Source organism: Cyprinus carpio, chromosome A21 (genome assembly GCF_018340385.1).
Source record: "Cyprinus carpio isolate SPL01 chromosome A21, ASM1834038v1, whole genome shotgun sequence".
In the NCBI taxonomy this organism is placed as follows: domain Eukaryota; kingdom Metazoa; phylum Chordata; class Actinopteri; order Cypriniformes; family Cyprinidae; genus Cyprinus; species Cyprinus carpio.
The window spans coordinates 12,689,146-12,712,713 of record NC_056592.1 but is presented as its reverse complement, the minus strand read 5'-3'; the positions used below and the strand labels follow the sequence as shown (position 1 = coordinate 12,712,713).

The 23,568-nt window shown below is 35.2% G+C and overlaps 1 protein-coding gene across 1 annotated transcript in view; it reads left to right on the top strand.

Annotated features, from left to right (window-relative positions):
- The first annotated feature begins 2,907 nt into the window (after positions 1-2,907).
- Positions 2,908-23,568, top strand: part of igsf9bb (immunoglobulin superfamily, member 9Bb) — an 86,258-nt gene continuing 65,597 nt past the window's right edge. Inside the window, exons 1-2 of the mRNA XM_042710889.1 lie at positions 2,908-3,457; positions 20,867-21,058. Coding sequence (XP_042566823.1) covers positions 3,394-3,457; positions 20,867-21,058 — 256 coding nt within the window. The 5' untranslated portion in view covers positions 2,908-3,393. The remainder of the gene's footprint in view (positions 3,458-20,866; positions 21,059-23,568) is intronic.

The window sequence follows — 23,568 nt, the reverse complement described above, 5'->3', positions numbered from 1 at the left end:
ACTGTGTATTTAATTTTAAAACCTGTATTAAATCTGTGTGACCTTAAAATAAATCACATTTTAATTGAAATGTGTATTTAATTTTAAAAGTGTAACTCAATTCATGAACAAATGACTCTTATGAGCTGATTCTTTTAATGAATTGTTTCAAACAACAAGTTTGAACTAGTCTGTATCATTTTGGTATGCGAGCAAAATGGACGTAATAATTGAAAAACTGAAATATACCCTAATGAATCAGCACTGAATGAACTGAAAGCTACAAATCATAATTAAACTGAATCTGAAACTGCTTATTGATACCTAGCCCTACTTTATCTTGATAACCCCATCACTGAATGCGTTCACTTGTGGAATAAATCAAATCAATATGTAAAAGTCCAAGAAGTATGACATACACAAAATAGTGAATAATTGTTGTTTTTTTTTTTTTTTTTTTTTTTTCTGTACATCTATACCATTACAGCATTACACATGCTTTCCTCAACAACATCATAATGCCTATCTGAAGGTGAGTTGTAGGGCTCAGCTGAATATCTTTATCTGCCCTTCAGCTCTAAAATGGTTATGGAAATCAAGAGCATTTTGAGGCCTGTGTGTTATTTTCAGTTCCGATGATAGCGCAGCACTTTGCAGCTGGTGTCAAACCCAACAGATGTGTATTTCTTACCTGAGGGAAAGCATATCTTTATAGTTGTACCTGAGGGAAAACAAGCACTTATTTCTGTGAAGTAATGTATATATAACTGTACCTACAAATTGGCTGTATGTACAAGCAGGTTAATAACTCATATGGGTGAGTGGGTGGCATAAAACTTGGCAACGGATGTACATACTGAGACAGATAAGTGAGAGGTTCTAGGAATTCATAAAGCCTCCAAGTGTTGGGGAGTTTCTTTAAAAGTTGCCTTTGAACAGTGTGTGTCATTGAATGTGGGTTTATATACACAAGGATGGTACACTTATCGGCTAAATACAGTCTGAATGGGCATTTCTGGTTTATTTTGGATTTTTTTATTTTTTTATTTAGAAATGTGATTTTGATGTTTTTGTTTTTAAATTCTGTTATTCTTATTTTTTATAACATCAAACATTATCAAACTGCATAAGAAAGTCAATTAGTCCAGCATTCATAAACAATAACACTTGTGATTTTACTGATTAAGAAATGTACCTAAGTTTAAAATTTGTATAATTTCGAAGTTTCTTGTCCTAAAGTCTATGAGATTTTGAAGTTTATTGTTTTAGAGTTTTTAGTCCAAGCTGCTTTACCATAAACTATCTGAAGTGGATGGAAGTTTTAAGGTCTATAAGCATTGGCAGAATACCAGAATTGCCATTAAAAACATTGCTCAAATGGACTGTATAGCAGATTTATATGAAGTGGATAGAGGTTTTAAGTTCATTATTCATTTTCAGTTTAACTGTATCAGTTAAAATTCTTATATAAAATAAAGTGCTTTATTTTTTGATTTATTTTATTTTTATCTGTTGATATTTTTTTATAATATATGTTGCTTTTTTTTTTAAATTTCTGTCATTTTTTATTTTTTTTTTTTTTTTTTTCCTTTGCCTTTTTTATGACAGGAAACACATTTTATTCGAGACTCAGGGAACAGTCCTTTTTATTATGACAGGACAGAAGCGAAGTGGGAGAGAGCTCAGGGAAAGGTCCTCGAGTCGGGATTCGAACAGGGGAATTATATTTCAGAAAATAATATTTGTTCCCAAAACTTTTGTATAAATTCACAAGTTGTATGGACTACTTTTTTCAGACATCACTGTCAGAGATTGGGCTATAAATATCCATTACCTATTACTTTTACAGAAAGTGTTAGAGTGGGGTAAATTTTCAGTCAAGTCCTATTTTTAACCCTCGTTTAAGCAATGGGTGGCCAGATCTTGGCCTTCTCTTTTCTGAATCTGATTTTCTTTAGTTGAATGAGGTAGGTAACGGTGTGTTTTTTCATTCTGTTTGGTTGGTTGGTTTAATTATATATATTTAATTATATATAAAAAAAAAAAAAAAAACTTCAAATCTTCCTTTTATCTCCGCTAATGTCTCTCTCTGTCTAGTTTTTAATAGGTTGCTATAAAACTGGATATCTCTCTTTAGTATCAAGAATGATCCCTTTTAGCATTTTCTAAATTTGGGAAATGCAATAGACATTTAATGTTCCTTTTTTGCATTTTCTAAATTTGGGAACATTAAAAAGTTTTGGTTTTCCGTTAATAACTTTTGGACATTACAATCTATCACTGTATGGAAAATAGCTGTATTAAGATTCTTTAAAAGTTCTCTTTTTTTCCCCAAATGTATGTATAAGAAGCTTATTTTTTAGTTTTTTCAGTTGGGAAAAAAGAAGAACTTTTAAAGAATCTTAACACAGCTCTTTTCCAAACAGTGATAGCTCATGTGGGTTTGGAATTATCCGAGGACAAACAAATGACAGGATTTTCATTTTTGGGTGAACTATCCCATTAGTATTTTATACATTTAAAATGGTAATGTTGTATTCTTTATCTGAATCATATAGGCTAAAGATATTTTGCACTCACTGGGGGCACAATTTCCTGCTATGAAACTATTTATTTATTTAGGTGCACTGCAATACAAATTAGATTTACTTGACTCTTATCACCAGCGCTCTAGTTGCTTGCCTCCTTAGAACTAGTTTAGAGCTGGAAATTAAGTTCAACCATGATGTCACTAACAAGTGACATCACTACTTCCGGAGAATTCAGTGTGGCTCCAGATTCACATCTCATTTCGTAAAATCGCGCGGTGTGATATATGTGGTGTGATGCGAATTGCGAATGAAGGACAGGTTAAGGATTTCCTCCCCACACATGAAAGTGTGACGTATACCACCCCTCCGCACCTTTAACTTTCACAACACGAATTCTTGTGCCTACGTTGGACATCTGACAGGCTGCTCACACGACTTCGCTTTTGCGCATGATACTGCGGTTCCGACGCCACTTCACGCTCCAACTCACCTTGAAACGCGGTGCTCTCAGTTTTTGCATGGAGAGCGACGGGGAGGCGACCAATCCCCGCCCCTACGCCTCCCCCATCGGCCAATGAAATTCGAGCGGGGGAGGAGCTAACAGCTAAATTGTCACGCTTGGTTTCACGCTGGCATTGCCATCGAGCCGCGTCTGGCTGCCGTGCGCTGGTGCAGGTGCTCTATTTCATCAAGAGAGGATGCGAAAGGAAAGAAGGGGAGGGAAAGAATGAAGGGAACCGTCGGAGAAAAGTATGCAGGGCATGAATAAAAGGGTATCAGCAGCTGACAGTGTGTCTAACGTCCAGGGGCTCGGCTAAGAATGATTTATTGAAAGGGGCACTTTGAGATGTGATGAGGTTTCTCTCTGGTTGGCAATAGTACTATGATTTGGTATGTGGCCACTTTGATAGCAAGTGTATTCAGCACCAGAGGAACAGCTGCTCAAGGTGAGTTGAAGTGCAATTTATTATATACAGCCTTAAGTTTGTGGAGGTTTTTTTATATTTTTTTTTTTGAGATTTATTTTTTTATGTGTTGAGTTTGATTGGTTTTTATTATTTTTTTTTTTTTGTTTATTTAGTGTAGTTAGTTTGTGGAGGTTTTTTTATTTTTTTGTTTTATTTTCATTTTTTATATATATATATTTTTTTTACTTTTTATTTTTTGGTTTTGTATTTTTTTTGTTAATCTATATATGAGCATTAGTTTTTTTCTGGGTGTTTTATAATTATTTTGGATCATAATTTTGTGCTTATTTATAAATATTATTGCTGTGTCATTGATTAATGACATTTCTGTTCAAGTGCTAGTTTTTGAGTAATTCAGTCTTGCAAAACTGAAGGGTTTGAGCTGCTGCTCTCTATTCCAACCATTATCACCTGTTTTTCAATCCCATGAGAAACTTTCGGCTTGTATACTTCATATTATTGTGTTTTATCAAATTAAAGGGATTGATCACCCTAAAATAAACATTTTATCATGATTTACCCACCAAAAGGAGATGGTATCATTGCAGATTTGTAGTAACTGATGCTGTCATTTTGGCTAACATGGTTTGCAACCTCAGGAAATTGAGTAAATGATGACAAAATGGGTGAAATGTCCCTTTAAGCTCTGAAAATGTACATGGTGAACTTAAATTACACATCTTTAGGTGCTTTTAATAGAGATGCTATTATGTATAACTGGTATGGTGCTCAATTGTATTTTATTACACAGTCTCAGTGTTTTTGGCGGTATGCAGTTTTAGTTATTCACTTTTTGAATATTATGCCTTTTTAGACCTTGCAGAGCTTTTTAAACACGAAAGCACTCTAAAGGAGCCACCATAAATGTAATTCAAAATGTGTTCTGTGAATCTGATCGACCTTGAGACTTGTTTAAATAAGTGGTGTGTCTTTATTTCAGATGTTGGGTCCATGGACTCACATAGCCCTGCATTTTCCAACTTGTCCACTAGAGGGCTGCTAACCGTATAGTAAGGAGAATCCAATCTTGGGTCACATGAGAACTTTTTCATAGCATGCACTTTGAATAATTATGCATTTCCCATGTTGATCGAGACATTATACCAGGTTCAATATATGGCTGTAGATGTAGGTGATATTTAACCCTTATTTTTATGTATATAAAGCATAACGTGATCATCTTACCTTGCTAAATTTGAGCTGTGTCATCTGTTTAATCTGAAAGTGAGACATCTTTCACCTTGCTGTTCTGACTGTGCACTTTGCTATGTACACTCAGTGTGTCCCTCCTGTGTGTCAGAGTCATGCTGCACTATCCCAGCCCCAATGCAGCTCTCTCCCTGGCCTCACACTCCCGTCTCAATCTGTCATCTGGCAAACAGGCCCGCAATTACCAGCTACAAACCTGGCCAGGTGCCAGATCTCTACTTTGTTGCTCTGTCTAAACAGAGGACTTGGAGGCAGCAGACTGAGAGCCATGAGCTGATGCGTTGCCCTGGGTAGGCCCTCGAGGCTCAATGCTAGCTGACCACACTGAGCTTGTTGAGACCTCCAGCAGTCCACCTCAGGAACAGGCCTACTTCCCTCATGATAAGAGCTTGTGCCTAACATCTGTCCCCTTTAAACTTGTTTTGCCAAATCGACATGTCTGTTCGAATGTCATTTTGGCAGGGGCTCAAATTAATCTTTTTGTCTAAATTTATCTAGATCGGCACCAATGAGGTTTATAATATCAGGAGAGATCAGATAGCATTTCCGTTCATGTCAAGAGTCCTAAATGACGTGACAAATAAAATAAAATAAAATATAGCAGTATAATATAACAATAATGTTATGAAATATTATTACAACTTAAAATGTTTTCAATTCAAATATTGCTGAATAAAACTATCAGTTTCTTAAAAAAACAAAACAAAAAAACTTGTTGACTTTGGGACATTTTACACATTATATTATATTACATTACATTACATTACATTACATTACATTATATTAGCCTATATTACTGTATATTATATTATATTGTATTAAGTTATATTTCTGAAAAATTACCTTTTATTCTCTATAATGCCATAGTTACAGCATCTACCCGAAATTGCTAACAGGCCATGTTAACCAGCCAAATCTTGACTCCTTGATTTGAACAGGCAGGATGTTATTTGAGCTGATGTGGATACATGCGAAATGATGGTGATTTGTTTTAGCAGTTAGCACCTGCTAGCAGACTAGAATCTGCCGCGTTCTTAACCCTAAGGCGTTGTTGATGTAGCTGCCAGCTGGAAATGGAGAATCTAAAGAAAGCTTGCTCTGGAGGTTTGTATCGGAGTCTGTGTTTCATGGAAAGCCTGTTAGAGGATGGCTAGGGGGGACCTGACAGCTACTCATTTTTAAGCAGTGTTGGGTAACATTGGATGTGTTTTCCAACAGTCATCACTTCTCTTTCATCCTCAGGCTGTGATGGCTTGATCCTCATCCAGAGGAATGATAAGCGTGTAGACCTCTTCCCTGTGGAAAAATTAGCAACATACAAGCTGCCTGTCATCACATCTGGATGAGTTTCCAACACAACTCACATGAGCATGTTGATTTTATGTTTTTGTAATAATAATAATAATACATTATTTAAATATTATGTTGATTTTATTTTTAATAATAATAATAATTATATTTCTACTAATTGGATATTTTTTATGTTACTTTTGATGTCTTGTAATTATGATTTATAATGTTAGCTATAATCCAGCCAAATCCATGGCAGGCGTTCCAATCAAACAATGAAAAGCAGCTGACTTGCGCTGATTGCATGAAAAGCTGCAGAATGTGAACCACAGAGGGCACAGCTGAGGCAGCCAATTTCCAAATGCATTTTGTTGGCTCCAGTGATTCTGAGTGAGGGGTAATGCTTTGGGCAATAAAGAACAAAGTTGAGTTACAACTATTAGAACAAAAAACGTGTTTTATTTTACAGTTACTTTTTATTTGTTTTGTTTTTTTGGGGCTTTTGCCTTTATATAGGACAAAAAAAGTTAGGAAACAATAGAAAAAGTAAAGGGGCAGGCAAGCTTGAAGCTAAGAAGAGTTGGTCTCATTCAGAAATTTATGGGTAGAGCTTTTCAGAACTGAATGTTTCTATTATCCACAGACTCATTCAGCTGTTAGGAAGATGAATTCTGGCCATTATCTGAGCTTCTGTCTTTCTGGGGAGAATAATGGAAGGATAGAGTGATTTCTGTTGTCTTTCTGGGGAGAATGTTTATTCTTTAGGTTTCCCTTATGGCCTCTGGTTGTTCCTCACTTTATACTTTTTTTTAGGTTTACCCCAAATGTCTTTAAAATGGTAAGTGTAGAAAAGGTCTATGTCTTTAAACCCTGGTCCCTTAAGATTTCTTTCTTAATATCTTCCTCAATGAAATCAGCATCAGTTTTTTACCAAAGGCAGTTCTGCGTCCCGATTGATGTGGATAGGAAGTAACGGGCCACTGCTGACCCAGGGCGAAGGGCTCATTCCATAAAAGTCACTAACCCTTATATGTCAATCAGCTGGTATTTGGGCCAGCATTGACTCGTGTCCCCCTCCCCCAAATGCAGTCTTCCTCTTCCTCTGTTTGATAGATGCATGCAATACAACACAAGATTGTTCCATATATAGATACCTTCAAAAGAGCCCTGTGGAATTTGGTTAATTATGTATGACTTATCTCTGGCGTTGAAGTAAAACCGTGTTTTTCATCAACAGCTGAAAAACACCCCTCCCATGTTGGAGAACATGCCAGATGACTGTTTTATTTATGTCAAGGGGTACTCACTGACTCCATTTAAGTGTCATCAAAGATCTAGATTTTATACAGCAATGTAAAATGGTCAAGCTTACATGTATGCATTTGGTAGACACTATTATCCAGTGTGACTTTTACATTGCTACCACCACTTAAAGAACCTAGTTTACCTTTTAACCTTCTCTTTGGGTTATTTTATGCGTGCATTGTCCACACTGGGAATGGAAGAACTGGGTTTTTTCATGGACTGTGTGTTTAGTAAGTGGAAAGCAGCCTCTTGGTCTAAGTTAAAGCTACAGTTTAACGTCTGCTTTAGCACCGTGGAAATCACTGAGCAGAAAGCCTTTGATCCTTAAAGAATTGAGAGCACGGGCCTATTGATCGACACACTCTTTGCTCTTGTTCAGAGCTGCATCTGTAATGTGGCCACAGCCTACAGTACACCAAAAGAATCACCAGTCATCTCAGAGGGCCATTGTGCATGGAGAACCTTGTTTCTGTGTCGTTTATGGATGATGCTATAATGCAGTGATATCTTGAAACAGAAATGTCCCATTTTGATTGGCACAATTGAAAATGATGACACTCAAGGACGCTTGGAAGATGGTACTCCGGTAGTGTGGTTAGAGTGCTGACTAATGGATGAGTGATGCTAGGCGGAGGTGTTTAGTCTGACTCAGCGTCGGGGGAGCAGAGGGAGATTCATGATTCAGCACATGGTAGAAACGTGGTATAAATTCTTTGGTGGTTCATAGTTTGAGTCAGTGGAATATTAGGATTACAACAGGATTTGGGTTTTGTGCAGTATGAAAAAAATGTTGTGTTTGGTACACTACTGTTAAGAGGACTGGGGTCAGTAAGCCCCCCCCCATACTTTTGTTTAGCAAGGATGCATTAAATTAATAGTACAGGCATTTGTAATGTTACAAAATATTTCTATTTCAAATATATGCTGTTCTTTTGAATTAAATAAAAAAACTTATCGCTGTGTATTTCGGTTACCACAAAAATTTAGGTACCATTGTTTAAGTAGCATTGTTTAAGATCATGTGACACTGAAGACTGGAGTAATGATGCTGAAGAATCAGCTTGACATCAAATGAATAAAATACATAAAATTTAAAATAAGGATTTAAAAATTTAGAATAAGTATTTTGTGACATTTTGGACCATTTATGTGTGTGCTTTTTAGGAATTTCTTTGTGCCGTTTGATGTATTTGTTATGTTAATATATGATTCTAAACTTTAACTTTAAACTTTCATTGATTGCTAAGATTAGAAGTATGGACAGTATATCAGTATTCCATGTTGGCTAATTTTAGAGACTTTTTACATTTATTATATCAGCTACTTGAATATTTAATTGTTTTTATTTAATGCTCATTTCCTAGTCTAAGTTAATTTTTAAAACACTAATAATTTAATAACACTGTTAAATGTACTTTGTAGGAAATCTCAGAATGAATAACTTTTTTAATATACTGCACTTTATATTTCTTTGTTTTATTTATTTTTTTGTAGAATTGATGTTTGTGTTTATTAAAATTTTTGATTTTTTTTTTTTTTTTTTTATTTATTTAGTCAAAATAGTATCGAATGAGATTTAGTTTTGGGTTTGGATACTAGGAGTGGTTGTTCTGTAAAATTGGATTATTATGGACAAAAACTCTGAGAAATATGGAAAAGATTTGTCTGTCATGTTATCACTTCATGTCTGCTTAGGACACAGTGTAATACAGGACACCATCATCATCGAGATGCCAGACTACATGTACGCTCTCAGATCCCACTGTATCGTGTGTGTCAGGAAAGGCTGCTGGACTTCACAATGAATTGACAGAGATGTAGTGTGAGCGTGTGACTCCTCTGACGTGCATGGGCCCGGCAGGCAGCCAGGCAGCGTGCTGATCGTCTCTCTACCCGCCCCCTGACTGGACCGCTTTCCCTCGCGTCTCATTTTTCAGCTGTCCATTGATGCAGTGAACTCGGCTTCGTCCCGCCTGGCTCCACCACGTCCATTAAACATTCATACTCTGGCCATGAGATACTTCAGTACTGTACCCCAGGCTCTCTGCGCAGGATACTCTCTTTTTGCTGCTGCCACCCCTCTCGCTTTTCTCCCCAGCCCTCATTTTCCTCTCCTCCGCCACCATCCTTCAGAGGGCAATCAATTCTGAGTGATCGCTATCTGTGCATCCATCTCTCTCAGTCTGTCTGGCTGCACTATGGATCTGTTAAAATTAGATTCATCATTCGTTATGAGTCCATGTGTTTGCTCACTGTGTACTGCGGCAGATGCCTGGCACGGGACGTGACGCAGGCAGGATGCTGACTGTGATGAATCAGGCCCTCCTGAGCTGCCTCTTCTCCTTCTCGTGCCTATGGCGCCTATCTCTGATCAACTTTTCCCTTCAAATCCAAACTATCCAACCTTCTACCCCAATCATAAGCCTGCCTCTTTCACTAAGAAGTCAACCAGACCATTAATAAGATTTTAAGGAATATTCCAGATTAAAATAAAAAAATTATGCTAATTAAAGGTGCCATATACAAATTTTCAACCACTAGATGTCGCATGGGAGCACTACATCTCAGACCAAATTAAATGTGCACTTTGGCCACACCTCCACCCTCCTTTCATCCACCCAACCTCCACCTTGTGGACAAACTAATTAATGAAAAACTTGCATATGCGAGCTAAGCGTAAAGGCTACTAAATGTGAAAACGCATACCCTGTCATACACATAAAACCCTAAGTAAAGTATACCTTGGGTTTTAGTTCCATGTTGTTTATTTATATATAATTTATTATTATTATTAAATTTTTTTTTTTTTAAGTAAGGTTACGTTATGATGAAGCACTTACAGGGAAGTTAGGGATGTAATGATTCACCACGGGCCGGTTGAAAATTAATACAAATATGTGACAATTCAAATCGATTGAGATGTTAAATGAATCGCAATACAGTTGGGGGTGGAGTTTATATGAATGTATCTCTGAGGGGAACTGACTGTCTTTAGAAAACTTTAGATGATATTTTCTTTTAATCTTGTCTCTGTATAATGCATATTAAAGCAGCATTCATGGGAACTGCACGGCTTTGTTTACATCCAAGGAATCCAAGCAAACGCTGTATTGCTGTGGTTCCATAAGCGCCACCTGCTGTCAGAGAGTAAAACTGCGTCTTATTCTGCTGTTTCTGTTTCATGCAGATATTTTATGTACTGTAGTATAGTTTCACAAAACTAAAGTCAGAGCATTCTGTTTTTGTTTTAAAATTTCTAATTATACAATCTAATTGCAGATATTAAAAACTGCTCATGCTGCATGTCTTCAGCATTTTTGTTTGGATTGTGATTCAAATGCAGTGGTTGCCTCTAATTTTGAATGGGAAAAGCACAGGCAAAGCCTTTGTTTATATGAAGAGGTTTTTTTGCCTTATTTATTTGATTAGATTTGTTGTTTGTTTTAAAATTTGAATTTAGTTTTGTTATTTGACAATTGACAGTTGACGATTTCTGTTTCACAAAGAAATGTGCAGCATTTCGTCCAAGCAATAATAAAAGGACACCTTTTCATTTATAAGTTGTCTTACATCTAATTTTGTTTAAGAATAAAATAGTGAGAAAATCGAATCATGAAATCAGTATCGTGAATCGAATCAAATCGTGAGTTGAGTGTATCATTACATCCCTAGTGGAAGTTAATGGAGACAGATTTTATTCCATTTAAAAGCAGACATTCTTTTTAGGTTTTTATGCATTATTTTGTCAATGAAGTCATAAAAATGTATATAAAATTACACAGAAAAGGTGAGTGAGCATTTTTTGCACACTAAAATAATGTTTAGACATATTTATGGCTATACTGCTGAAACAGTAAGTACTTGAATAACAGTTTGGTCCTATTCACTTCCAGTGTAAGAACCAACTTTTTTAAAGAGAAATGGAAGGACAAATGGTATTAACATTATGCCACAAATGCTTTTGATTAAGCATTTGATTGAATGTAGCCATCCATTTCTAAACAACTGGCAGATTTAAGAGCAGATCAGCAGACTTTCTAGACTATAGTGCTGCTTCTTCACAGTGCTGCAGAGCCAGTGGGAGAATGTTGTCGGGAGACATTCGCTGTGGCATCTTGCTGTGTGCAAAGTGTGATTTTCTGACAGACTGACACCAAGCCATCTTTTAGCCCCTGTTTTTGGGAGAAGAAAAGACCATGTGTTCTGTGTGTGAAACAGACACATTTCTGCATTGCTAATGTCTGTTGAACAATGCAGATGAGTTCTCACAATACTCCAGGTCAAACAAGCACCAGCATTAGCCCACCAAATAGACCAGCACTGAACTAGCAGCATGGAAATTCAAGCTGGTCTAAGCTGAGACATGCATCTGTTCGATACTTGTACTATTTTCATTGCACCAACAAAAATTTTGGCTGGAAACAGCTTGTTATTTACTGTTTAGCTAGTAGCTATAACAAATGAAAACAGTTTGCTGAGCTAGCTTGCTACTGTTAGCGTGTTTTCTGGGCTCTCCTGTTCTCCAGAGTGCAGTGGAATGAACTACAGCATGCAGAAAGCATACTAGGTGCACACAGTGAAAAGGTGAAGGGGAGGTAAACAGGGAATTGCTGTCAGATAGAAATAGAGAGATATATTGCCAGAGAATCCAATTGCTGCTTATATAATGCTAGCCAGTGCAGAGAATCGTAGGTGTCTTCTGCCATTGCTAACCCAAATGTGCATGTGTTTGGGAATATATTTAGATACAGATTCTTTTTTTGTCTCAGTTATTTTGATATTCGATTAATGACATGATATTTTGAAAGGTGTTCCCGGGAATTGCTGTAGTGACTAGCACTGCTTTCTTTGAGTAAAAAAGAGCCAGTAACAGTCTTGTACTTTTTTTTTTTAAATGAACCTCTGTATGGCTGTAATCCACATTTTCTGTGGTAAAAAAATAAATAAATCCACAGTTTAATCATCCCATCCCAGAAGTCTAGTTTTCCCTCTTTTTTTTTTGTGATCCCAGAAGGACAGTTTTTTTTGTGATTTGGATACTTTACACCTCTTTATTAAATCCACTCAAATATCTTGCGAAACACATTTGTTGTGATATTATGCAATCAAAGTTTATTTATTGGACATTTTACCTCTTTGTGAGGCTTGTAAATCTTCTGCCTCTGTACTAGAGCATTCAGAATCGATCATTTACAGTATGTCGGTTGTAGAAGTGATGCTGGAATTCTGCAGATTAATCGCTGACTCTTCAGCGTGTATTGTTTCAGTGTAAGGTTGTTGAATAAGGTGATTGATTTCAGTAAAAATATAGGATTTGCAGCTGGCGTCTGCCATAGATGCCTGGATATGTGCACAATCTCATACAGTATATTACAGTGCACCCAACATTGTAAGGTTTGCTGTCTTTGCTGGCAAATGAGCACAGTTTAGCTTAATGGAATTTCACAAGTGCTTAAAGCTTTTTATTTTTTTTAAAGCTTTAAGACCTCATTAGTGGAAACCAATATTTTGTCTCTGTTTCTGCCTAGCCTGTTATTGAGTCAGCCTCTAACGTCATTACTACACAGTCATTTACACACATGCCTAAAGGAGGAGTGAACGCTGCCTGTGAGAGTTGGGGAGGAAATCAGACTATCCTCAGAGGAGTTTGTAGAGTTGGATCTTAATCATGTGGCCCCTATCTGTAGGATAGATTAACCTCTGTAGCCCTGACAACGCACACTCACAACTGCTGTGGGATATTGAAAAGAGAATTGGCAGCGAAACCAGAAATAAGACGCGTCTAACAGATGACACATCAAAAAATCAAGAGAATATTTTTTGACTGAACACAAGATTTACGTGGTATTTTTCAACGCAGAGCTTCTCATTCACAAACGTCGACAAAAGTCTATTACGTGTTCGGCTTGATTGTTAAACCGTATTTCATAATTTGACCATATGGTGCTGCTTTACCATGTGATCACAAAATATCTGTGGATTATTTTAGCAATATAGGGAGCGGTTTTGCTGTTTACTATACATTTTTAAGCTGATGAGACTTTTTGGCCCTCTCCAGCACATGCTGAGCTTTCTAAAGATCAGGTTTCTCGACCTCACAGCCAGCGATTTACCCTCAAGACACCCTTCACATTAAACACAAGTCAGTTTTGTGCATTTTCAGTGAAATCAAGGTCCTGTTTATGGATGTGCTAATCTACTTGATGCATTGTCCTTAAATGGAACAAAAATGACACAAAAACAGAAAAAGACACCAAAAATGTTTGGGGGCTGTTGGCACAGTGGTTAACAAGATAAACAAAAAAGGCACATCATGCCGAAAAGGTTGCCGACCCCTGGTTTATACTGTTTCTATAATGTTGTAATAGAGATACATTCGAAGGCAAAACTTCTATGAGAGGGTTTTAAACCCAGTAACTTAAGTCCTGCAATTAACCATTACAATGCAAGAGTACATAATTTTGCTTACTCAAAATGTGCAAATGTAATGGGTTGTTTAGGTTTCACCATTATATCTGCACCTGGTTCAGTCATCTTTCTTGTCTCCTGTGTTTCTTCTCCACTGTTGAAAAAGCCATCAGCCTGTCTAAAAAAGACCTCAGTGATTGTGCCCCTGCAAAGAACATTGTACGAACACTATATTAATTATATTCTCTATTTCCATCTCTTTGAGAGTACTGTGCTAGAGGGCTGAAAGAAACATCCAATTAAGTGATTTCCTGTCATTGCATTTTAAGTGTTAAGTCTTTAGCATTGTTGTTTTTAATAGGAGGGAAAAGCATTTTGCATTTCTGCAAGCTGAGCCATAGTCTGGAGTTCTCATTGCAGGTCAAATGCACACCAAGTAATCTCTAGTAATTTGCTTTGATTTACTTCATACTTTGCAATGCCATCCAAATTCTAATTTCTGGAAAACATTGTCTTAGCTATTACTCTATATACAATGTAGTCGTTTTGAATCGACTTGTATTAAATATTAATATTCAGAAAAAAAGCAGAAAAAAAGCAAATGTATTAGGGAATATAAAGCGATATGCGTTTGTTTAAGTCTCAAAAGTGCATGACAGAAAATGGATTAAACCGTATGTCTGAATTAATTACTGAATTAAGTATTTTTCTGATACTCTTGTGCCAGTTGACTTGTGGTGCTAAAGTTGATTATGTAAAAAGGAAAGGAAAGGACATGATGTGTGGCCAAGAATGGTGACCCATACTTGGAATTCATGCTCTGCATTTTACCCATCCAAGCACACACACACAGCGGTGAGAAGCAGTGAATTATTATTATTTTTTATTATTATTATTATTATTATTAAGTCCTTTCCTTTCCTTTTTACATAATCAACTTTAGCACCACAAGTCAACTGGCACAAGAGTATCAGAAAAATACTTAATTCAGTAATTAATTCAGACATACGGTTTAATCCATTTTCTGTCATGCACTTTTTTTAAATTGTATTCAAGTTGAGGTAACCAGGGACATTAAAATGATCTGATAAGTGGGAGGGACACATTCTAACCCTATCAGTCTGACTCATGAATATTAATTTAATATTCGTCCAGTGGTTGTCATGGTTTCTGTTGTATTTGTCTTGTCATTCTAGCCCTGTGACTAGGGATGGGTATCGTGAAGGTTTTAACAGTATTACTACTTTTACCGCGCGCATCCGTAGACTAGCGCAAGTTTATTCTTTATTTATAGCTACTGTGACGAGTATGCCGCATCAGAGCAAAGTTATCAGTCTGCAGTCAACGGTAAAAATCAAAAGCCAACAGTTTAATACTAAATATTGGACATAAACAAACACGTTAAATATGAAAGTATTTAAAACAGGTAAGTCGTCTTGACTATGGGCAAATAGATCTGCTATCGTCGATATCTCCAACCATTGTCGATACACGATACCATCGTCTATCGGCACGACCCTACTCTCCAGTAAGGACAGCAGAACCTTTAACATCAGAGCTCATCGATACTCCAGTATTTCATAATTTAGCCCCGGGGCCCATTTGATACCAGGTTTCGGTACCCATCCCTACCTGTGACCTAGTTTTGCTTGTGTGTTAGTCATCATGTTCACCTGTTTAGTTCAATCTTATTAGTTCCCCTCTTTAGTTAAACCCTGTGTTTTTCCCCAGTGTTTGTCCGGTCTCATCCACTCTACCTTGTGTTTTATATTACCTGTATGTTGGATTAAAGACATTATAAACCTTCATCTTCATCTTTGTGTGTTTACTGACAGTGTAGCATGACAGTATTTATAAAATGACTGATTAAATATAAAAAATATATGAAACCTAAATCTAAAAATTGTTAATGTTGTTGAGTTTCTACAGAATCTATATTCACTGTATCTGAATATTCACAATATAAACATCAACACCATTACAATTATTTTAATCTTTATATAAAATGTCTTAATGTTGTTGAGTATTTATATATCATTATCATTTATAATAATATTATACTAATATTATTATTAAATATAAATGCTATTACGGAATATGCCTCAAAAGTAAATGTGATTTATAAATCAGTGATATTAGCATAGTAAATGGTCATATTAAGTACCAATCAATCATGTCAAATCATTTAGGGAGCTGTCAGATGCAATTAGAGGTCCTTCAACTCTAACATCTTACTCTGTGGTCATTACTTAGGAGTAATTTATAGATATTTATAGAAGCAGGCAGAAGTAGGTTCATCCTTCGCAAAGCTAACTGCTCAGAGGTGTTTTTTATGAGGCTGGTCATTACAGTTCAGTACCTGTTCATAGGAACATTGATAAAGTGATTCAGGGTGAACTGAAATGGAAATTGTGGTGGAGTGGTCATCTTTTATGGAGGTAGTTTCTTGGCTGTGGTTTTCTGAGTTATACTGTCCCCATAGATAGTTGTATGTGTGGGTCCTGTTTACACTCTGTTTATAAAACCACCAAGGCTGCATTTATTTGATAAAAATAGTCATAACTGTAATATTATGAAATATTATTATTATTTTTTTTAATCTTCTATTCTAATATATCTTAAAATTAATTCATGTGAAGCTGAATTTGCAACTGTTAGACTTCAGAAATCATTCTGATTTGGTGCTCAATAAACATTTCTTATTATTATCAATGTTGAAACCAGTTTTTGCCAATTAATATTTTTGTAGAAACTATAGCTTTTTTTCAGGATGTATTGATGAATAGAACATTTAAAAGAACAGCATTTATTTAAAATTGAAATCTTTCGTAACAGTGTTTAAGTCTGTACTGTCATTTTTGATCAATTTAATGATTAATGATTAAAAATCTTACTGACCCCAATCATTCGAAGTATTATGATATAAGTAGATAAATGTATATTCTAAGTCATTTGATAGCTTATTGTTAGAAACATTAAAATTTAAGTCATTTTTCAATGATTATTTTCCCATTCCAGTTGAATTAGTGATTTGAACTTGAGAACTGAATCAGTCTGAAAACTAAATGAGTAATTCAGAACAACTCATAATGATTCACACAAATATTCAAAATGATCATATTTGGGTAAACTATTCATTTAACTCTGTTCAAAGATTTCCTTCACAATAAGCATAAAATACATTACAAAATAAGTGCACATTCTGTTTGGGTATTCCTGTAGCATCCATTGTATGTATACTTAGTCTTATCAATAAATATAGTTACAGTAAACTGTCATAAAGAAAAGAGAATTTCAGTTACCTATGGTCTGCCTATACAGTAGAATGAAATAATTCAATTACCCACATTTGAATTAAACTGTAACATGAGCTAGATTCATTAACTACTTAGCTCAAGAGCCTTTTTATTCTGCCCAAACTGTAATCATAAGATTGTTGTAAGTCACCTGAAATCAGAGAGCAGCTTTGCTGGAGGAGTCAAGAGCTGGTCAGGACTCAGCTTGGGCTGTTTGAAAACAGAGAGCCTGAACCTCTGAGGGTTTGTGTGAACTCTGTGAGTGATCCATGGCAGGGGTGGTGTGATCCAGCCGAACTAGGTCAAGTCCTTCCCTTCCATTAGAGCCTCATTCGTTTTTTAAAGCCACCATGGTAGTTTTTATCAGCCTTGTCAGAATCGTCTGATGCAGATGAATGGGGAAGCTACAGCCTATTGTTCACCAAGGGGAGGTAACGTTATTTAATTTGCACTGTACCGCTGAGCTTTTTACTCCTTTTCTTTGTGTTTGCCCATTTGCAGTCTTAACACCTTTTCTTTTCTTCCCAAGTCATAGACAAACAATTTTAACATGTCGTCCGGTTGTTCTGTCAGGTGATAAACTCTTCTAGCTGTAATTGCACAGTCAGGATCCATCCTGTTTATTAGCTGTGTGCATATTTTACTCTGCAAATCAGAAATTCTCATCACCGCTCATTAAAGTAATAATGCAACAAACTGACAAGATTCCCTCTGAAATATTTAGATGCTTGATGGACGCTAACACAGATGCTTAATTCATTTTCTTGAGCACAACAAACTTTTAAAACAATTATGTTTTAAAACGGATTAATAGGAATGTTAATTGAACAGGTGTGATTGTATTTAACTGTTTCAGTTTCTTCCTAAGTTAACGCTGGACATATTTGAAGTCTTGTCTTCTTTTTTTTTTGAATAGTCAATAGCCTTTAATTTGTGTATTTATAGGCCTGGCACAATGATGAAAAAGACACTTACTGGAGCATTTCCTGTATATAGATTTTTTCTTTAATTAAGATTTCTCATTTGTCTTGCTATATTGATTTTGTTACTGGCGGAAATAGATCGCAATATTATGACTCTTGGGTGTTGATTCAGTGTTTTCAGAAGAAGCACACTGTTCTGAATCAAATCCTTTACAATCTCGGAGCACTTACGGGTTACTTTGACCTACTTTCCTAAGTGGGATTTTCAAAGGAAGTACGGTGCCTCCAGCCTTCCGCTACATTTATAATGTTGAGCAAGATCTGTGAAGATGATGATGAGAAGATGATATAATATTGTATGCTTATTGTTTTTTTGTTTTTCATCAGTATATATTCATGCAAATTTGATGATAAGATTGCTGTACCTTCTAACAAGTCTGAAAACCAGTTTGCCATCTTCTACCAAGGGTAGTATTATATTATATTATATTTATTTTATAGTATTATATCATTTATTTATGGTTGCATTACATTGATTTCCTTCTTTGGAATATGATCAAGATTGCATAGGTGGATGTGATAAGGGAGTGGCTGTTGGAAATATAACAAAAATATAACGACCACCCTATTAATGAAATGACTTTTGAAGATTAGTTCATTTGGATGCACGAGATTCCCATCACTATTTTTACTACTACTGCTATTACTAATTATAATAATAACCACACACTGATATATAAGTGCAAATGTAAATGATTGGGCAACTTAAATTCTATTCATGTATTTATTTATTTATTTAAGTTTTAAAGGGGCACATGCTTATTTCTTCTACCAAATGAAATACATTTGAAAAACCAAACAAAACCAAATTTTTAGTCCTCTCTGTTGTAAATGCACATCCTTTTTCTCTCAGGGCTCAAGTGGTTTGACTGGCTAGATCCCTTGTGTCTTTCATCGTAATCGGGAGTAAATCTGGAGGGGAAAGGAGAGAGAGCAGCTTGTTAACCGCTTGTTGCTCTCAGTCGTGCAAACAGTGAAGTCATACCTTCCAAGGCTTGTTTTGCTCACCGGTGATGTCACCAGCAGCCAATCAGCAGGCGCTGCTGCAGTAGGTAGTGGGTGCAGCGGGAGTCTTGGGTATATGCACGGGGACGCGCCAGAGGGTTATCGGAATTTCATCATCGGATCTTTTTGTGATGTAGTTAAAGGGATGGAGAGAGAGAGAGAGGGGAAAAGCAGCAGCTGAGAATATCTAATCACAGTTGTGAGTCAGTCATTTGATTCCCCCAATTTTTGTATGTGATGTGCCTCACAAAGGAAATTACATACTGAATAAATCAATTTTAGTCCACCTAGGCTTGGATTAAAGCCAGACTGTTTTATCTGTCATGTACCTCTTAAGGAAGCTATCATACTCTGATAAAGCCAGTTTTATATTGGTGTGTTGTATTTATTAAGGGTGAGTTTTGCTCCTGCGGAAAGGAAGACTTGGAATTGTATCTCGTCTAATGCAAATATTATATTTGATGAATCAGTTTTGATTACCTATTTATTTGCTGTGTGCAAGATAAGCTTGGATATCATGGTTACTGTAGCAAAGGTTGAAAGGTTGATAGCTTTTTTATCATGGTTACTGTAGCAAAGGTTGAAATGTTGGTTGATGTTTTTGTTGTTTACTATTTAACTGTCTGTTTGATATTTTGTTATTTGTTTGATAGCATTTGTGAAATTTGTTGTGTTTGCTTTTGTTTGATTTTGTTTGATAATTGTAATTATAAATTTAAGATTTTTAATTACACATTTTCTGTATAGACATGATTGTTTAGAATAATTTGTAAAAATATATTAGATTTTTATTTTTTTTATATATTATATATATATATATATATATATTTACCTTATTACATATTATATACATATTAGATATTATATATATATATATAATATATATATATATATACTATAAATATCTATATATATATTTATATATTAGTTATATATCACTTTTATATACATATTAGATTTTTATATATATATATTTTTTTCATTACTTGCATGATTTGTTTTTAATTTATTTTTATGTTTATATTGTTTTTTACTCAGTATTTGGTCTGAATTTCAGTTTTTGTGTCTGTTTTGATCTGATTTTTTTTTTTTAGTTTTGAGACTGTTTTGGGAATCTTTTTGTCTGGCTCATTAAAAAGAACCCCTTCATAAGAGTCATTTGAACTGGACATTGCATCTCACGCTGTGTTTGTTGTCACATGGAAACGATTTTTATTTTAAGCCTAATTATTATGTTATCTAGTTTTATTTTTAATTATTTTATTGAGCATTTTTTGATTTTATTAAAGAGAGAATTTTGTGATTATATGTAGGATATAACTTTATATATGTAAGAATTTTTATATTTGTTGATTAGTGACCTGATTTGATTAGTATGTTTTACATTATTCAAAATCCCACAAAAACTTTCTGTTTACTTCCAGCTATAATAAATAGGGGACAAAAAAAAATAAAAAAAAACATATATATATATACATATCCTATATATATATATATATATATATATATATATATATATATATATATATAGTATATGATATATATATATATATAATGATATATATATATATCATATATATAGCCCTATATTGACATTCAAGTTGGAGTGCCCATTGACATTTGTATTGTAGTTTCAGTAGACCCCGAGTATGTTGGTGAAGCTCGGATTTCCAGTAAAATAGTTTCAGGATATCCGGATATAGTTAATTAATGCAGAATTGAACTTCAATCAATGCTTTGGTGGAGCACATAGTCTGCAGACTTACTTGATCTACTAACCAAAATCTATTTTCAGCTGTTAGATGAATCATTGCTCCCCAGAGCAGTTTCAGTGTGGTTGGTACAGTCCTAAGTGTGTGTGATTGCTCATCAAAGTCCATATGTTCTCACAGGTGCCCACGGAGTCAGAGAGGAGCCCCAGTTTGTGACGGCCCGTGCAGGGGAGACCGTGATTCTAGGATGTGACGTGGCTCACCCACTCAACGGCCAGCCCTACGTGGTGGAGTGGTTCAAGTTTGGAGTGCCCATCCCCTTCTTCATCAACTTCCGCTTCTACCCTCCTCACTGTGGACCCCGAGTACTGCGTCAGTCACTTCGTGGTTGGCTTTTCGTGGTGTTTTTTTTTATTTTTTTCAGAAGTATTGTAGCTTCTTTTCATCATTTGGACAGAATTATAAAGATTTTTATGAATTAAATGAATAATTATTACATTTAATACAGGAAACTCACATTTTACATCAGTTTTAGACATTTTTTCTTTCAGGGAGTGTTTTGCATTGGAAGTGGCATTTTTCTTTTTCACATGAATTAGCCTAAGCTTTTTCATGCATTAATATGCACATTAAATTGCACTGAAACGTCACATAAAATTAGTGAACAGTAAATGCCTGTTTGGTTCAAGGTCATTATTTGCAGTCTTCGTCAGATAAATCATTTAATATATCCAACAACATTAGGACTGTTTCATCTCAAGTGTGATTCTCCTAAAATTTCCCTTATGTGAAGTTGCCTTTCTGCATCTTGTCCTGTTTATGACCTCAGAGAACTGCATTTGTGGATATTGCCTGTTGGGATGTACCAAATCAAATTGTGAGTAAAACTACAGGCTGGTATTGACTTGAAGTGTCACTTTGCTTTTTCAGACCACAGTTTTGTTTCTGAATTATACTAAATGAACACAATTAAATTACACACCTACAAAGAAATAAAAGAACGATTTATATTGCAGGGAACATTTAGTCATTTACACTTTATTGGGTGGATCTGTTAGTTGGATGCAGACTAAGAAATTTAATTTCTCACCCACCAGACACAGCTGGTAAATGCCCAATTTTTTTGAAATTACCATTAGTATTACTGTGATTTATTTATTTATTTATTTAGATGTTTAAGAGCTATTTCAACAGTACTAATTCAAATGTGTAAAATAACTATTTTAATTTGTTCAATTAAATTTTTTATGTAATTTTATTTTTAAAAAATTATTTTAATTAGTTTTTGAATTCAAATATTTTTTATTAGTTTAATTATTTCAATTACTTTCCAGGCACTGTCCAAGAAGTACTAGCATTTATTAAAAAATTAGTAGATTTCAAAAAGCTTACAACAACCATATCTTATCTTAATTAAATAGTTTTAAGTATATGTTTTTTTTTGGTTTTGTAATGTAATGTGTTCTAGTTTTAAATTGGACAAAAATCTGCCTTTAAGTATGGGTGGCTGGTCTGTATCTCTAAGTGATGAATAGCTCACCTGTTTCAATTTTTTTTCAAATCCACAAAATCACAGCAGGTTGCTTAGTCATTTGTTTGACCCACTGTAATGGAGATTTTTTGATGTTGTGTATTGAGTATGTCTTGTTGTTGTCTCTGAAATCAGACCATCTCAGCACATTATTTAATCTTACTCATACAGGCTGAAAGCTTTATCACAGGGCAAGAGCCGGCCGTGTCAACAGATTTTGAATTGAAACGTGTGGGCTGGTTTGAAGAAAGCTCTTATCTTTTGCTCCAGTGTATCTTGCGGTCCAGATCTGTGGACAGGTGGAAGAGGTGCTGATCTCAAGAGCAAAGCATCATCCGAACAGATGAAAGAGGTTTCAGGATGGGGTGGAGGGGAGCGCGGGAGATCGAGTTTGATTATTTTCTTTTTATTTGATATTTTGAGTTAGATTATTTATTTGGTGTGGTGTGGGAAAGGGAATGATTTATTTGAGTTTATGTTTTATAAAAGCAAAGAAACTGTGATAGTTTATCAGACGTGGCTAAGGGCAAGATATGCAATTTTAATGGCTCTCACTCAGAGTGAATGGTAATGAGATTGGAAAGTTTTTTTATTTTTTGTGGCTCGGGGTTTTATTTTCTATCTTTTATTGTCTGTTGATTTTAGTGATTGGTTTTTAGATTATTGTGCAGTGCTGAGCTGTATTTTTAAAGCAGATTAAGATATTAAAACATCTTGAAGGCAGTTGCTCTGCTGGTGCTTGAAACCTGGGATGTGTGTGATTTGAAATCTTATTTGAAAATTTTTAGCCAGTCCCCGATTTTATTAATCATTTTAATTGCATTTAACATGATTGATTTTAGTTTTTATTGTTTTATTATGTATTTTGGACAAAATAAAATTAATTGTATAATAATTTGTATAGTGTAATTTCAATAATGGTTATTTATTGTTTATGTATAAAAATATATATAAAAACTTTTTGAAAGGAAAATTTAAAATATGTATTATTTTTTTTTTTTTTGTCAGGTTTTGGGTGAATCCTATGTGATACCATTCTCTTGTGAACGCACATACGCCAGTTTGCGGAAGCTAGAGATAAGGTTTTAGAGATATAAAGTTTTAAATAATTGCCATAGATGGCTTTGTGACCTGTATATACATCCAGTCTCATTCAGCAGTGTATTTCCTCTGACCTCTGGCCTTATATTGGACACTTCCTCCTCCAGATTAATGGCTCTACTCTACACATCTACAGTAGCTCTGTGTCTTAGTACGTGAGACCCCTCCTGCAATGGTAACTGGTGTACGTCCAACATAACTCAGGCATAGATATCAAATGTCCACTACAAAAAGCCTGCTTGTCACCAAA